The sequence below is a fragment of the Diadema antillarum genome, unplaced genomic scaffold (assembly GCF_040938485.1).
Source record: "Diadema antillarum isolate AM-2024a unplaced genomic scaffold, OU_Dant_1.0 seq00000244_RagTag, whole genome shotgun sequence".
NCBI classification, from domain to species: Eukaryota; Metazoa; Echinodermata; class Echinoidea; order Diadematoida; family Diadematidae; genus Diadema; species Diadema antillarum.
The window spans coordinates 829,865-848,773 of record NW_027271288.1 but is presented as its reverse complement, the minus strand read 5'-3'; the positions used below and the strand labels follow the sequence as shown (position 1 = coordinate 848,773).

Sequence of the window (18,909 nt, the reverse complement as noted above, 5' to 3'; positions counted from 1 at the left end):
CGTTCCATATGCACTGGATAATGGCGCATACGTTCATAGGGTACCTGCGTGAATTTTACCATGTGAATGGGACTCTTGAGATACAATCGCTGTAGTTTTCCAAAATGTTATTGCAGTTTTTCAGTTGCAAAATTGTTGGTCCTAGTGTTATTTTCCGGACTATCCCTATCTTGTCAAATCCACTTTTATGATGTCTTCTATCATAATCAATACATTTGTCAAACATAACCCACACCAGAACCCACGCACATAAATACACACATGCGAGCTGTTTACATTGCTCCACAAACCTGCCCTTAGCTGCTCTGCCTTGCATAAACAGGAAATTCAATGCGGTCTCTAAATTTACAGTTACTCCAAAAGGTTGGAAATATCCCAAGTCATACTGCCTGGTTTAGGAAAAGCTTTAAAGTATAGTTTCTGCTTAGTCTTTAAGAGGACGCTTCCCTCAATTATAATTACATGAGTAGGTGAATTCAGGGAAAACATAAAGAGCAGTGAAGTACACTTAGTAAAAGTTTGAAGAAAGTCTGACGATCCGTTTAAAAGTCATGAATTTTTGAAGTCTGTGTTAAGCCGCCCTTTTCCAGATAGTAACTATACAACACTTTTGATATTACAGTAAAGTAGAACTACGAGGAAAGAATGAAAGGAGTTTCATTATTTCTAAATGAAAGTATTTTTTTTATATATAAGCAAAAGCAAATATTATTCCCCTATGTCCTCTTGAGAAGCTATAGGCCGAGTGCTCTTTCTATTTCCTATGGAAACATTTTTGATTTGATTTATTGGTTTCTGTATCATCATTGTACATATACACATTCCTGTACAAACATAAATATGATAATATATATAAGTATTTTCTTGTTCATTGCCTGTGTACAATGTACAGCAAAAGTACAACAAAACATACTACAATGAATAATACAGAGGGGCTACAGCATAAGCGTAGCTTGATTTGCGTGCAGCCCCCGTAGCATAATGGGTCCTATAAGTTTTGGGAGACTTCCCCTTTAAGATTTCAGTTGCTTAGACTACCTGAAGGCAGCAAGGATTAAGTAAAATAACGGGGGGAAAAGAATAATCCCACGGAAGGAAATTATCACTGTTTTCTTAGCCGCCATGACAAGTAGATACAGTTTGGGAATAATGTATCTGGAGGCGCGTGCAGGGGTGACTGTTTATGTATGTTTGTAATAGTTGATAGCTCTCTTCAAAACAAAGTAGCCCTATTTAAAGGGAGGGCATTCCACAAAATGTATGATGAGAATATGCATGTCAGTGGTAGTTGTACGAGCACAAATCAACTCGTTTTGTCCACTGGTTAATCACTGTTTCTTCCTTTCTATCCGGACCATCACTTTATCTTTTTATATGTCATAATCATAGCAACTGCTATCGTTAGTTATGTTATAAAGAGCGCTAAAGATATGGAATGAAAGAAATGTTCTATGTTTGTATGTATGTATAATATTATACATAAACACACACATAGAACATTTCTTTCTACATAAAAATGTAGATGTATGTACGCATGCATATTTGTGTATGTAATGTATGCATGCATGTATGTACGTATACAGGCATAATAAATTGACAGAGAAATACATGTATGATTTATGATTTCATATAATTATGAATATCAATTTGTGTGTGTGTGTGTGTGTGTCTATATGTGTGAACAGTAAGTTAGCGATTGACTAGTAATAAATCAATCGCTAACTTACTGTTCACACACAATATTATTGATATATCGGTAAAAAAATGATTATACCTGAGTACCTATAACCTAAGGTTACGTAAAGAAAGAGAGAGAGAGGTGGGGGGGGGGGGTAATTAGGAGGATAACTTTGGACCAAGTCAAGGAATGGACAAGGACGAGTGACGGAGGCAGAGGTTTTGACAGAAGGATGGGATGTTGAGAAGGGGGGTGGGGGTATTGAGGACGGGTGGGAGGGGCAGCCCGCCATCATGACAGTAATCGACAACGAACGTGATCAAGTCTGCAACCATTTAAATACCGGTAGAGCTATTTTCATTCTCACGTCATGCTTATTCAGCTCCTGTGGTTGAGCGCCATTCCCTGTCTGCTTTTGTATGCTCTCGGTTTGACCATCCCTTCCGACATGAGACACGCCCTCTCTCGTCTCATTTTGACGCCGATCATGTTGCTGCGTAATCAGGGATTCAAAACACGTCCATCCTATTTTTATCTACATGCACTCTGAATTTAGATGACAATGTGTGTAACACCATAACGGGAAACAGGATTACGAAAGGTGTAGATTGTTGATCTTATACGGTGGTTAACCATACTACAAATCGTTCTCTCCTGACACTGATTCATGTCTTCCAGAGTCATCATAGGATATAAGATAATCAATTTCATAATAATATATGTTTCTCGAAGAATCATTCTGTATCCGGTGTGCAATTCCCACGTGATTTTACATACAGAAGGGAACGTGGACGTTTTGCTTTTGAGATTGTGTTTCCTATTGTATATGAAATAGTAAGGCTGAAATTATTTCTTTGTGTCCTTCCGATTAGAGGGACTTCTTCCTTGTGGATGGTCCTCGGTGATACAAACATTTCCGGAAAATTTGCGCCTGGATGGAGCAATACTATCGCATAAACATTAGTGCTGTATCGATCTTCTTTCTGTGTAGCCTGAATACGTCACTCTCCTATTGTCTCGCCAAAATGACTATATTAAATATTATACTGTTCTCCCTGGCTGCCACGCAGTAGTAAAGAGCACCCAGAAATTCGTCAATAAGTTCGATCACTGCCTTATCATGGTTATTGTAATTTTTAGGTGATAATTTAGTGGAGTTCATCCCACTGTCCCGAAAACCTGTAGATGAGTCTCGTGGGATCCCGTAGGGAACAGGTTACCGGAAAGCACATGCCACAGCTTTTGTCGGGTCAAGCGACGATTACAGCAGCCGAAAGTGTGCTAACTTATTATTCCAAACAAGCAAGCAAACAAACCAAACAAACCATGTAACTGTTTTTAGCTGAGGCTGTTTTGTGTCAAATCGTGTTTGTTAAATTGTTAGTGTTTCTGTTTTTCATCCAAGCTGTTAACTGGAGTCTTTTTCGACTTTGACACGATGTCCAGGTTGGAGCCCATGCTCGATCTCATCCACCAGGGCCCGACCACGGTGGTGTCGCCGATCGTCGACCCCATCGATGCCGACACGTTTGCATACAGGGCAGCCCCGCTGGCCCGCCACTCCTTTCGGTGGAACCTGGAACCACGCTCAGTACCCCTCAGTAAGATTGAGATCGCAGAGAGACTTAACCCTTTGGAACCCGTCAGGTAATTGTAAAACCTCTTATTCTTCTTCTTATTCTCCTTCTTCTTCTTCTTCTTCTCCTTCTCTATTTTCCCCTCTTTTATAACATCATGATGAGCCCCCGAAATACACACGCACACACTCAAACACAATCCGATGAGCGAAAATCATTATAAATTTACTTTATCCCATATCTGTCAAAGAAATGTGTATGAAACATAAGATAAAAATTTCTGTTACTTAAAGACATGCAAATGTACGGTCATGCTGACCTTACGATTACCATTTCATATACATGTACTGCGGATTTTCCCCCATTTTTTTTTCTTCAGAGTCCATCGGGGAAGGTGTTTAATGGTAACTTATTGAAATAAAATCCATATTACGCATGCATCTTGAATTGTATTCTTGGATAGATGTATGGTAGATAGATACAGTATAATAACGTTGGAAGAAAGAGCAATTATTATCCCCTTCGTTTGTCGTTGAGGGAGCTATTCAAGATGTTGTGAAGGAGTTCTTTGAAGCAGAGTCACAAGGATAATGAGTGGTTTAACGAAGGAGCTTCAAGGTTTAGCTCTGCAGGATTTATACCGAAAATAGCACAGACCAATCCGCATCCCTGCGCGTCGGCGGTTTGAAAACACGTACCTGGTAAATCGCGTGTATCAGTCTCTAATTCCTCTATAAATACTTGATGTAAAGCAGAACAACAACTTCCGACTTCGTCGCGACGAAAAACAAAATCAGTATACCTTGTATATAGATCATCAGCGGTGAAAAGCACGTAGTCAGGATTACTATTGGCTCTTAGCACGTTTATATCCCAAATGCATACTTCACAACACTCTTATCAAGCACATTGTTTTTCAGCCGGAAAACATTAACTCAAGGCAAAATATGTTTTGAGTGATTAATGTAAAAATGTAATAATTCATAAAGAAATCAACGATGAACTCCTCAGCTTTGTTTCATTTATCCAGATAATGGTAATGATGATAAATACAAGGACAATGATGATGATAACAATGATGGTGATTATGATGATGGTGATAATAATAATGATAATATGATAATGATAATAATAATAATAATAATAATAATAATAATAATAATAATAATAATAATAATGATAATAAAATAACCACTATCATCATGATCATTATCATCGTGAACATCTTTTAACAATATTGCTATGATTATCTCTATCATTAATATTACACTCATTTTTATTAGTAAAAGGAGTAGTGTTAGGGCACTGATAATCTGTGATCTTCAAACGGAGGCCTCGAGTTCGAATCCTGCCAAGTGCGTACGTCCTTACACCAGGGCCCCATTTCATAAAAGTTGATATGATAGCAACTCTTGCCGGAATGGCAACTTCCCATGGCAACAGCCAATAAGGAAGCTCGATTCTTGTCATTACCATGACAATTGCCATTCCAGCAAGAGTTGCTATCATATCAACTTTTTATGAAATGGGGCCCAGATGTTTCAAGCTGTCCCTCTCAACCCAGGTGTGAATTATGAATACCAGACAATGCCGACCTAATGTCGGGCCCCTCTGGTAGAGAATTATTGGAAACACTAAGAGAGGCCTCCCTAGATGGATAAGGCTGCATTTTCATTGTTATTTTATAGTAGTATTATAAGCACGTAAGATGCATACGATTCTGACAGGTTCAAGATACAGTGTATGAGAGTAGACTGTGTCCTTCATCAGCTTCAAAATATTGTCAACGCTGCCAAATCTGCTTTCTGATTCACTTGTTACCAGGTCACCGCTACTGAGCGGAGGGATATTTGCCGTCGCTAAATCATTCTACGACCGTGTTGGCGGACTTGATGGAGGTTTGACTGGGTTTAGTGAAGCTGGTTTCGACTTCTCCTTTAAGGTAGGCGCAAAAAGTGGCATATACTTTGTTTATATGTCCTCTTTTTAACAAACTATACTTTCGTTGGCTTGCTTCATCTCTGATTATTTTCTTATTCACAGAAATCTTACAGAGTTCATAAAAAAAGAATAGCAATGTGACACGTATACTTTTGACTAAATATACATGCATTGTACATAATTTATGAGAATACTACAAAAAGGTTGTGAAATACATAAAACTGTATACACTCATAATATTCAGACTTCCTCATTGGCATTTTGCCCTTTTAAACTTCATGAAGTCCGTAAGTCTTTCTGCTGTAAAATGCATACAGGGATGTTGTGAATTGATGATTTATACTTAAAGGAAGGCTTACTTAAAGGAAGGCTAACTTAATGGTGAATCAGAGAGTGTGTGCACGTTCCATTGAACTGGTCATTTTTACAAATAGAAAATCTAAGCATCTTTCAACTTTGAAGACATATTCGTAGCACCGATTGTTGATAGTTCTAGCGATTCACAGTGGTTTCTTGACTGTGGCGTCACTTTATGTTTTTGCCTATTTTTTGACGAATTATTTTTTGAATTGCTTTTTTGTGAATATCTGGCACACACACACACACCCACCATCACTCGTAGGCCTGGATGTGCGGTGGATCGGTATACGTCGTGCCGTGTAGTAGAGTGGGACGCATAAGCCTTCTGGCCCCACCCACTTCCGTCGCGGGAGCCGACACCTCATCACGTGACCATGATTCAATAAGAATCGCGGAGAGTTGGATGGACACATATCTGGAAGAATTTTACAGTACTGTACCCGGAGCGAAAGTGAGTATGTTCAAGAAATTACTTTTTGTGATGATGAATCTTTATCTTTTATATCATTTCTATTTTCTTTGTCTCCTTCTCTTGCTCTTCCTTTGTGTCTCCTTTCCTTCATTCTTTCTATTTTTCTTTCCTGAAATTTGATTTGAATTGATTTGATTTGATTGTGATTTTATTTCAGAATTTCTTTTTCATCCATAAATGAAATACAAAGTCAATTGAACGAACTAACTGAGCACAGTATAATTTGAATCTGACAGTTAGTCAGATAGTCGCCTGCTCGATAGTCGCCTGCATGAAATGCTCGGTAACGCTGCTGTTAAAGTTGCAATAAAATTGTACTTAAGAATGTCGCAAACTCATATCATTATAGAGGTGAAAAAATGTAAAAACGTGTGAAAACTCAGTCTTCAAATTAAAAACATGATTACTAACCCTAGATAATAATAAATAATGATGATAATAAAGAAACAATCAATGAAATCAAATCATTGGATTTTTCAGTGACTCCATGTTAGATTTGCAGGGTCTTCTTGAATCTGCTGGAGGCTGCCTGGAAAGTTTGTACAGGTCCTCATAAGAAAATATTAAAACTTTTAGGATTTGGGAAATTATTTTTTGAATTATGGTCCTGTTTGCGCTTGGAACTGCCCCGATTTGATTTGCAATGTTATCTTGCTACATTATTTAGTTCTTCGCTGTCCATTTTATTGCTAACAGGATAGGTATTTTGGAGATATATCGGATATTACGAAGCGGAAAGAGAAACTGGATTGTCACAACTTCGCCTGGTATCTGAACCACGTGGCCCCGTCGCTGCTGGCAACGTCACTCAGAACCAAGCGGGCTTGGGGTCAGGTAAATGGTTCACCAATGAGTAATGCTCGTTCGAGTCCAGTTCCGTCTCTCGTCTCTTCCCCCCCCCCCCCCCCCCCCCCCCCCCACAAAGGAGGGCGCAGTTGCTTCTTGTCTATTATCCTTGACTTGGAAGAGATATGTCATTATATTCTCTTGACATAAAATATCCTGTATTATTTTAGATAATTTATGCATGATTGAAGTTATGTTTAATATGTAGCCAGCGTCCTACACTGAAACCCAAATTTCGATGTAAAAGATTGTCATTTTAATCCAGTAAGACGGGATGATTGCTGGGGATTTCAACCTGCCGGACCAGAATGATTCTTGTTAGTCACATGTTATGCTTGTTTAAGTTCTTCTCATTAAATTTCAGAATTGAAATGTTACATGTGTTTGGTTTCGTTTTTCAATTACCTTCCTGAATGATTTTTTGTTTTCCTTCTTTGACGAAATGCAGATCCAGAATCGTGAGGCACGATTGTGTCTCACGGCGCCCTCTGGAGGGGAAGGAAAGAAAGTCATGCTGGATAACTGTCACAGCAATGCCAACTCTCAGGTAATAGTATAATTCAATGAGATCGTCACGCCATGGACACTTACAGTGACTCCCGGTGGTGGCTGTGCAAAATATTTCTGTATACTTCACCACTTGACACTCTGCAACAGCCAGTGTATTATCATAATAGGTTATTATCATCTTATGGAGGAAAATGCATAGGGCCTATGCTTGTCTAAAATCGGGAGTACAAAGTATTCTTGTCAGAAGTAAAATATGAATGGTGTCTCGATATTCTTAAAACAAAGAAACCGAAATACAGCTGCTCACCTATTTCTGTAGAGGATAGATTGTTTGATTATACCACATGTACATGGATGTATGTGGCATGATAATGCTTGATTCATACGGAAATTTGAGTGGCGTTTGAATTTTTTTTTAAATACATGTACAATTTCTTAACACCGATATGAACCATTAAAATTAGTTTGTATGAAAATGAAACAGCACGTATGAGCTTAGACAAAGAAAATAATGTTCGTCCGATGTTTCCGTGAATGTAATATGGTTGGTGTGTGTTGATATCAAATCATGAAAATTGAGGACCTTGAAAGTATCCCTAAATTTAATGTGTAAAGTATACTTATTCAGCTTCAGATTCAATTTCAATATCAATTCTATCTTTTATGTACATTAATGGTATGTTTTATGTAGGTCCTATAATATAGACAATATAATATTGTATAAATATTTGCCTTGAAATCGTACTTTTAAAGCTTGTCAGCCTTTTAGCTGTAGATTTGGATGTCTTTTTCAATCAAGAAATAGAATAACATTGACTTGAAAGAGAGATGGTAAAATATTAGACAAGAAGAATCTCTATATCAGCCATATCAAACCCATCTCTCTCCCCCACAGATGCTGTTGATGACCAAGGACTACGAAATTCGATTTGAAGAGCTGTGTCTGGATTTGTCAGACTATAGATTCGGTCAGCACGTGACCATCGAGGAGTGCCACGGTATGGGAGGAAGCCAGGCCTGGATACACTCAAAGGTACCGGATGATAATAGCTTAAAGGGAAGATTCACTCATTTAAGTCAATGTTTAAAAGCTGACACCCGTTTACAGACTGAAACGGCAAACATGCACACCATACAAGAGCGCAAGCAAAAACAAACAAACAAACAAGCAAACAAAGATATTGAAAACAATTTATAGAATACGGTAAAAATTATCCCTGTATGTGCCACGTTCATTTCTCGTCCACAGGGTATATGTGTGTGTGGAATTTGTGCACATTTGACTTATTGGCATAGAATGGGTTACATGTTGACGATGCCGTTGAACTACAACTCCCCAATGTTAGAATACGATATAATGATTTTTTTTTATTGGTCTACTCCTACCCGTCAAAAGTCATTGTTGTAAGTGCAATATCTTGATAGCGAAGACAAACATTGTTCATTTGATTGAAGTATGTTATCTATGAAAGAGAGATATTTTGTGAAATGTTGATGAAAAGGCAAAGGCAAGACTGGCACCTTAATGTCTTGCGTTATATGACCGTAACCAATATTGTGCTGTGTCGTGAAATCTTATATCAAACCTCGAAGTGCCACATCTTCCTCATTTTCTGTCCGATATTACCGATATTATTTTTACCGATCTGGTGTCATCTGTTTGCATCAAAGGCAGCGTGCAGTTAGAGAAAAATCGCGCTTTAATCTTCGCGATAAGCATGATGAGACATGAGGCAGGGGGAAGCAGTAATGAGTAACACAACTCTCTGTCGTGGAAGGAAATGCGTGGGAAAACATTGCTAATGGACATTCGAAACACATTTAAAAGTATCTGAAGAGTAGATGGCAATTTATACAGGGAAATAGATCGAAATACGCCGCGTATAGGTTAATCCTATCCATGTATAGTTCGGATAGGTGGAAGAAGGATAAGTAATCGCTAAATGAAATAAGTATTTTATGTGCATGTAAATAGGAAAGAATATTACATGACAGTTAAAGATCAGCTGTCGAGATACAACCTTCCCTTTTGATTACTTGTTACTGAAAATATGCAATTTTTTAAAGCAATAATTCAAACATGGAATTCAAAGGTTATTCAAATTGGCAGGCATATTCATAAAATGCCCTGAAACAATGAACTTCTCGGGGTGATATTCTCTAGATGCATAACAAAAATCAAATTACGGATATTCTAGTTTGCATTTTGTGTTAAAAAGATTATGTCCATTAACTGCTTACAGAATATGATTATAATGGTCATTGGCAGGTATTTTGTGTTCGTGCGCATTGTCCGTTTCAATTTTATCATTTCTATCCTTCAAATTTCTTTTTTTTTTCTTTCTTTAAAATTGTGCAGCCTGGACACATACAGCATCGGGAAAGCGAACTTTGTCTCGACATATCGGCGGGCCGAACCTACAAGGCGCAGATGGTGACCAACGAATGCAGCGAGCGCAGCGCACAGAACTGGGAATTCAGTCACTATAGCAAAACAGCAGCAAAACACTGACGTATCTTATCCCGAAACTCGAAATTATGTGGGAGACTTCTGCAAGGGAAAGCAATGACATGAAATTTATCTCCTCATCCACAGACTCAGAAACTCCAACTCTCCCGTTTTCGACGGGAGATCTCCCGCCGAAATCCCGTTTTTGCAAAATCTCCCGTTCTCCCGCTTGAGATTTAATTTCTCCCGCCCTGGCTCTGTGTCTCCCGCTTGAAATGAATTCTTACTTAATATCATTTTATGTTGAAAAAATAAGCCGTAGATAAAACGAGAGAGCATGCTAGAACCCAGAGCAAGGAACTTCGCGCACATCAGATTGGAGTCTCCCGTTTGATAGGGGTTTCAGGCGGGAGAATCTCCCGATCAGAAGGTGCTTGGGGTTGGAGTCTCTGCAGACTGCTTGAAGAAACCACTACAGGACTTCAAAGAGGAGATAACGCCAGTTGGATACATTGAGGGCATCGTCATTTCCTTTTATCATTATCTCTAAAGACACTGTTTTTGCAGGTCTACATTTTTATGGATGAAGAAGTACTATCAATTTGCGATGTATAGGAAGCTCGTAACCATTGACTGTCACGTTCACTCTGGACGATATTTACGTGATTGCGGTGGAACGGTCTTCCGCTTTCGCTTTTATACTCTCACGCCCCTCCATGCACCGTATATGAAGAACGCGTTACCATGGTAACCAAGAGATTTGACTACAAACGAGAAAGCATAGTAGAAATCACGACTACACTGTGTCTACCCTTGTTGGAACGTGGTCCCAGCATGGTCACACTGTAGAATAACTTTACGCGAAGTTGATGGGCAGAGAGCCAATATGGAGTGTGCATACAGCTAGGTATTTGATTATAAACAAGTAATCCATCTCCTTATAGAGAAAAAGAGAGAGAGAAAAAAAATGAGTTGTGATGTCTGGGGATGGCGTGACATAAAGAGGACTTTCGAAAGTAAAACAAAGATGCATTGTCCTTAATGGACAAACGAACATAGATCAGTTGCACACCTCCTTTTTATTTTATTGTTCTTTTTATGGTCGACAGACGAGCCGCTCCTGTCTATAGCTGTAAGTGCAATTCTTCGATATCAATTAGCTTGTGAAGGTACATTGTTTTCAGTTTTGAAGTATACATGGGCGTTAAAATGGAGGGGGTAACATGAGCGAGTATAAATACTTGTCGATTGATTGTAGCTAGGAGTATCAGTACGATATAAAGGTTTCTCATCACACTAGTCTTGTATACTAGTATTCATCAATCATCATGTTGATGAAATAATATCAAGGCCTAGACATATTTTTAAAACGCTGCGAAATATCTCCATCTCTTACTAAGACGATCGGGGGGGGGGGGGCATTTCATGAAGCGTTTTGTCAGATATTTCGTCTGACAAACTGTTCAAAGCTACAGAAATCCTTGCATGTGATTGGCTGAGAGCAAATTTGACGGACAAAATGCATCATGAAATGCCCCCCTGGGAGAGGTCGTAAGTAAGCTAAGAAACTAAATCAAATTAATATCAATAATTTCTCATTTGCTGTTACTTTAATACCACCAGTACAAAGAAACGTTTGATATTCTACACGGTAGTTGATATCAAGAACATTACTGTTGTTCGATGAAAATGAAGGAAGACGAGTGTGTGTGTGTTGGGGGGGGGGGGGGGGGTGGTCGCGATGCAAAGCATGCATCTACCAAAGCATGCATCTACCTTTAAGCTCGCACAACCATGACAGCAGACAATTATTTTGCCACAATTGTCATTACATTAACTATCATGGTCTCAACACTCTGATATTCTTTTACTATTGTACCTATACATACGACATGACATTGTGATCTGTGATTCTCAGAGAAGTTCAAGGAAACTTGCTTTGACATTATAATAATTCTTTCTGCACGACGCATTCTTTGATAGTTGTATCTTAACGTCGAAATACAAGAAACTTCGCATGAATAGAAATTCTCGGGAATGAAGAAAGTGCTTCAACTTGCGAAAATCGAGGGTTTTTTTTCCGACTTTCACAATTTTCACCCCCTCCCCCCTCCATCTACGTGTATTATGATTGTATGGGTATTAATGGATGTTTAAGTGTTTGAGATATTATTAAAAAGACATTGCATGGACACACACTGCACTAATGTATTGTATAGAAAGCAATTCAAGAGCTAACCCAAGTTAGGTCGTTTATAAATTATTGATGTGTGTTCACGTGCGTGTTCAGGACGTTTCAATCGCAGATTATTGTGGGTTTGCTAGCCAATGCTCAGTTCAGACAGCGGGGCGATACACAACAGACCGGTCAATATAATTCACTGGCAATCACCATAGCTATGTGAACAGTTTACTTTGTTGTTTTCATGATTTTTGAAAAAAAAAATGTGTTTGCAGACACTTGTCCAGAGAAGTATACCGAATGTTCTCCGATTATTACTTTGCTACAACGTTATCGTGAATATCACTCATTTTACATCGTGGCGCACGAGTTGCGTGCACGCCTCACACAAAATATTGTCATGGGAGCGTCAACTTCACACACAATCGCACGTTGCATAAGTTGGACTTTTTGGCCCGAATTCACGAAGGTGGTACAAAAGAAACCATGGTTTAAACCATGGACAAAAACCATGGAGCGCCAAGTGTCGCATGGAATATGTCGTTACGAAATTAGTCATTTCGTCGACAAAATGACCGTTTCGTTAACGAAATTATTTTTTCGTCGACGAAATGTTCATTTAGTTACAAAATGTTATCATTTCTATACAAAATAATCATTTTCATAGAAGAACTGACTGATTTCGTAACGAAATATTCCATGCCACACGTGACACTCCATGGTTTTTGTCCATGGTTTAAACCATGGTTTCATTTGTACCACCTTCGTGAATTCGGGCTATTAAGTTGGACTTATAGCGCTGGTCAATGTTAGCGCATACACCAAGATCGAATAAAATGTTAAATGCTTCATTGTGGTTGCTTTCTATCACTTAGAGGATAAATTCAGGAAATAATTTTGTCCGAAATTAAGAGCTGATTTTCCAGCTTGTTGATACAATAATGTTCAATGCATGAACATGGACAAGTGCATAGATTTTGTTGTTGTTGTTGTGGTTTGATTGTCGAAAGCTTTTATGGAGGACCAACCTTCACACTGTTGCTCGGAAGTGTGTTGGGAAGAAAACCTAAGGAATATTACATTAACAAACTGAGTATGATGCAACAAGATGAGCGGTGCCTTTTTCATGGTGTCATTCATTCATTTATTCGTTCATTTTCTTCTTCTTCTTTCTTCGTCTTCTTCTTCTTCTCCTCCTCCTCCACCTCCTCCTCCTCCTTTCTTCTTTTTAAAGAATGTCTGTTTGGAAATTCGGCAGCTTCCGATTGCTTACTGTGAATCTGACGCTTCACATAATTATGTTTGTTCGAATTTGTCTTTGTACGTGCTTGCGAACAGAATTAGTGTGCGTTACTTTTATGGATGTTTATTTAGATATTCGAGGCAAAGAATAAACGTTGGCCTTCAACTTTTCATCCAATGCTCTTTAATGTGTCCCTTATGTGGCTGTAAAACATGTTCATTTATTCGCTACTGACTGAGAATGTATAGGTTTAACGACTTAAAGCATATGACAGTATCGAGTGTCGTCTACGATGAATGAAGTTATGCCATTATCATAGACCTACATCCAAGATCGATTCAGACGATTACTGACAAGCCAATGGTGTATCCGGTATATCTACAGGATTCGGAGTTTCGCTGATGATACATGTATTTCATCGTGTACATGTACATTGTATTACGAATTTATACATGTTGGCACGATCCTAATCGGAATGAATAACTATCGAATCATTGGACGGAGACAACCATAACCCAGGTATCCACTAAACTTGGTCTTTCGCAAAGGAAGAAATGTGGATATGTTTAATAAACGGTAGAGAGACGGAGAGAGAAAAAGAGGAAAGTGAGGGAGATTAACAGTGAGGGAGACGGGGAGGGGAACAGAATGCTTCATGTAATGCAAACATGTCTCTAAACTTTAGGTTTATCAGTCAACCCACGTGATCTCACGCGTAAATGTGAAGGAAAACGTACAAGACAGTGATTGGTGGATGACTGAGAAGCTAGGCCTAAATTATGCAGGAACAAAAACAGCCGATTCCAGTTGGGGAAACTGGCAATCAATTTTTCCCGCCAATCTTAATGCACTTTTGGCCTATAAATTATACTTTCATTTGACTTAATTTGAGGCAAATAACATATAATTTATCGCCGAAAAGTGCATTACCAGTTTGTTTTTTCCTTGTTTGTATACATGCATACATGCATACATACATAACACCCGTACACACAAAGGTCTATCATCTATAGTCCCTGTGGAAGTAATCATCCCTGTGGTTGTAATTACAACTGTATCTCCGCAAAATATTTTCAAAAAATGAAGGTCAACCATAATATCTTACCATTGCACCACAGTCGAAAGATAGACACTAAATACGGAAGTCTTGAGATTTTCTTCTGCTTCATTTTATTTTGAATTATTTGTTATACCGTAATATCACTGAACATGAAATTATCGATAATATAATTCTATGCACACAAGATCGCTCTCTGATTAAAACTTACTTTATTGCCATACACATCTTGCAGTGGAAACTCTGCATTAGAGCAGTCTGTGAGACAAGGAAATTTTGTTTATTATGTACGTATCGGGTACTCTGTTTCATAAATAACCACAAAAGGTAAGTGACTGGCTTCAGTCTATATCTGTTAACAAGACTGCGCGAGTATACGGTACTCGCTGCTTTAGAAGTTAAACTTTCGACATACACGAAGGAACTGTGTCACATGAGGTATAAGACTCACATTGAAACTCTGAACCACCACAAAATAACCTGTGTCAGCACAGGCCAGACTTGTTACAATATCACGAACATCATACTTTCTGTTTCATTTTAAGATAAACATGTTTCCTCTTTAATGGGGCAACTTGAGTTTCCACGCATATTATAATTAAAAAGGCAAAAACCATGGCTTGCCAGTGGTAGGATAGCAAGCTCATGATTACATTGTGTATGTAACAATTTCAAGTTATGCCACCGGATTAAACTACAAACCTCCTCCATTTGGCCTTGACAGTACATTGAATTTATCCCTTTACACAAACTAGAATTCAATTACAACTTGTGTAGTGAAACTCCTGCAGACTCGTTTAAGTAGAACTACATACATTGTATTGGACATTGGGTACTTGTTGTATGCCATCAGTATATGTCCCCAAGTGCAGTACCTATCATGTCACTAGAAATGATATCAGAAAGTTTTCAAAAAGACGATATTTGGTGCATGAAATGACACTTGTATTGATGCCACAGCTTGATGTAACACAGAAATCAAGTGCCTTGAATGACATAACATATCATTGATATCTTCAGTAAGTATTGTATTTAAAATGGTTGCAAAAATGAAGCATGTCTTACTTAACATAAACATTCTAATGCATTTTTCATAATTTGTGATGTTTACATGATGATTACTGAACAGGAAATGTTTCTTATCTCATGTGGTTAGAAAGTATCCCGCTTTAATGAAGGTAATTACTCAACACTGAAAAACCAATCCATTGTTTAAATACACGTAAGGAATGAAAATGAAATAAAGCAATACATAAAGGAGATCATTTCAAGTCCTTTTCTTTTCCCCCGGACAAAGTCCTTTTCCCTGTGTGGATGCTCAGAATGATGAATCATAATACTGAGGCAAAATCAAACATGCAAAAACCCTGAAAACATTTGTTCTCACAGACTATGTCACATATCAACGAAAACCATGACCATTACTAACAACTTCAAAGTAATAATCTTACCCCATTTAGACACAAACACCATTTCCTCCTACAGGTATGGCATGCATGCCATCATTTCCTCCTTTCCTTCCTTCCTTTCTTTCTTTCTTTCTTTTTCTTTTTTTGCAATTGTTTACCTGAACTTTACAAGTTCATTTCTGCAGGTAACGGCTCACACCACATCGCCGCAAGTTTTAAATCACCCAAATCACAGTGATACAGAAAATATAGCAGCTCCTGATGTCTTGCACTCATATGGCATCAAACTGTATATAATCTGGCCAATTTAAAACTGGGTATGCCTTATGCCTCATTAGCTTCACCTCAGTTTTTGTTTCCGCCCCCCCCCCCCCCCCCAAAAAAAAAAAACACAAAACAAAACTAGAAATGTCGCTATGGCGACTGGTATGCCTCCGCCATAATGCATGATTCTCCTAATAGGTCTATAGTACATGTGGACAATGTGTGATTACATTTTCACAAAATTGGCAAAATATTAAAATGACATGTTTGTCACAAATGTATTGAATGTTTAACTTCCTTGACCTATGTTTAATTGGAAGAATAGGAGAGCATGTATTTGGGGATTTAAGAACTTTAACTTGACTTTGACCATTTCATAAGTTTATGCACTGAGTAATTTTCAAGGTATGGAGAAAAAGCGCAATTTCTGTATTGAACAGTAAATTGTTATCATTTTCATCTGGCCTTTGATTTATAAGAGAAGCACTGTCAGGCAGAACATACATAAATTCAGCATGTACTAAGTTTCAAGATAACTTGAGCCACTTCCGAGATATGGAGAAAAAAGTAAGTTCAGCACTTTCACTTGATCTTTGACCTTTTGACCTTTGACCTTCTTGGCAAAAAAAAAAAATCCCAGAGAATCTCTATTGGGTTAGACATGCATACATCAAGTTTTAAAAAAAAATATCCTGCTGGCATTGCATAAATATAAGGAAAATAGTAAGATTTTGAATTATTGCCCTTGACCTTTGACCCCTGACCTTTGACCCCATGAACCCTAAATTCCCTAGATAACCACTGCCAGTCAGTAGATGCATATACACTATGTTCCATGAAGATACCTTGAACAATTTCCAAGATACAGAGAAAAAAGTGACATTTTAACATTTTACTTGACCTTTTGACCTTTGACCTTTTGACCTCATGACCCCAAACTTTCACCAGAGAATCTTAATTGGGTAGTACATGTATACACTAAGTTTCAAGAAAATATTTTCAGGCATTACATAGATATGGGGGAAATAGTAAAATTTTAAGCATTTGACCTTGACCTTTTGACCTTTGACCTTGAGCATGTGCACCCAAAAGTTGATAGGCACAACTTCACCCCCTAATACACATACATGCCAAGTTTCATTAGGATACCTCAAAAGGTTTTGGTAGTTACCCTGTCCACAAAATTCATTACGGACGGACGGACGGACGGACGGACAACCCGAAAACATAATGCCTCCGGCACCACTTCGTGGCGGAGGCATAAAAACAAACAAAAACATACATATCAAAGCAGGGAGGAGGGTTCAAATTCTCTTGATCTTGTAAAAGACACATACAATGTACACTGTACATGCCAATGGCTAGCCTTGATCCCTTTTTAATACATATACGAACTCTTCAAAAGGTGTATGGAAACTATAGAGAGAGAGAGAGTGCAGCATACAATGTACCACCAAGCAAATATCTCCTGAGAGAAGCACAAAACACATCAAGAATTTTCCACTATTACAATTTGATATGTACATTTGCTTTAAGTAAGATTTGGCAAAATACAAGCCTATAAAGAGGCTCAAATATAATGCATGCTTTGTAGTTTTGCAGCTGTATCCATGACGAGACCTGTTTGAGGGCATGATATTAACACGTTAACTCACTAAGCAAGATCATCAAACACAATTAAACAGATGATTACATACTCAGCATATGTACAAATCTTCTGTTAAAAAGGAGATAGATTTTTTGTTTTCTTTACAAAAGTTCCACTATTTTCATTAAAATCGGATAAAACTCTGTAGGTATATATCATATACAATTAATGAACAATAGAAGACACTTAGGCAATTGATAGATAGTACAGTATTTCGATGCTCAGTGGGACCTAAATCTGGGAATTTTTATGTATTTTGTAGAGAGAGAGAGAAAAAAAAAACAAGAAAAGAAAACTGTCTGATTATATGAACCTTTCATCACTTTAGTATATTAAACTACATGTAGATATTTAATCACATATGAACATTTACTCTCTTGCATTGATTGTGTCATGATAAAAGAAAAAAAAAAACGAACTTGTGAAATTACCTGCGCCTTCATTGTATCATGGTGATACAGTATTATCTGATATTGGCATGTAAGAATAACACATGAGGCACATTTCAGAGTAACAATGCCACTATAGTGCACTGTCATACAAAAATGCACTGCAGTAAACTATGTACACTCAACAGCTACATTGTACCTCTACTAACAATGTATACTCTCCATTATATACCAAGCATCAGAGCAGCATCGATATACATTGTACCGCAGGCTGGGGATGGGACTTAAAGCACATAGAATGTGAATGGAAACACTGCGAAATGCATCTCAACAACTTTGGCAAGCACATGCGCAGCTTCCCTCAGTTTTCTGTTTTTTGATACCGAATACTCCCCCCTTCACGCGCTGCTCATTTCCCATTCTGGAAGCCACAGAAACGTGAAGCAAGTTTCTTGATTTGAGATGCTCTTGTGAGAGTGCTAGTCAATCATGTTCCATTTCTGGCTAGTTGCTGCTGGGCTGTGCTTCATTTTACACCAATTCGAAATGAACTGCTGGACTATCATGTCTAAAAGCAGTACCTAATCACGTGCACCCATTTACAGAGTAAATATCTTCTCCGGCTGGAACGCTTGCAAGGATATACCAAGTAAGAGAGACGGCTCCTGATATACAAAGAGAAAAACTCATTTAAAAAAAAAAAGAAAAAGAAAATTGATTGTCTGCGCATCTAATCTCCCACAAAATATTCTCTGCATTTAAGACCAAGCATGTCATAGACTGTCATGTAAAACTTGGACAATAGCAATAAACTGCACAGACAGAGAGTGTGTGCAGCTTACAGTGTACCTCCACAGGGAAGTAGACAATAAAATTTAGAAGTA

The 18,909-nt window shown here is 38.1% G+C and overlaps 1 protein-coding gene across 1 annotated transcript in view; it reads left to right on the top strand.

Moving 5' to 3' along the window:
* The window catches only part of LOC139729510 (inactive polypeptide N-acetylgalactosaminyltransferase-like protein 5), a 31,587-nt gene extending 21,691 nt beyond the window's left edge, over positions 1–9,896 (top strand). The window contains exons 4-10 of the mRNA XM_071640435.1: positions 3,125–3,325; positions 5,080–5,197; positions 5,819–6,007; positions 6,725–6,862; positions 7,323–7,421; positions 8,280–8,417; positions 9,744–9,896. Coding sequence (XP_071496536.1) covers positions 3,125–3,325; positions 5,080–5,197; positions 5,819–6,007; positions 6,725–6,862; positions 7,323–7,421; positions 8,280–8,417; positions 9,744–9,896 — 1,036 coding nt within the window. The remainder of the gene's footprint in view (positions 1–3,124; positions 3,326–5,079; positions 5,198–5,818; positions 6,008–6,724; positions 6,863–7,322; positions 7,422–8,279; positions 8,418–9,743) is intronic.
* The last annotated feature ends 9,013 nt before the right edge of the window (positions 9,897–18,909 follow it).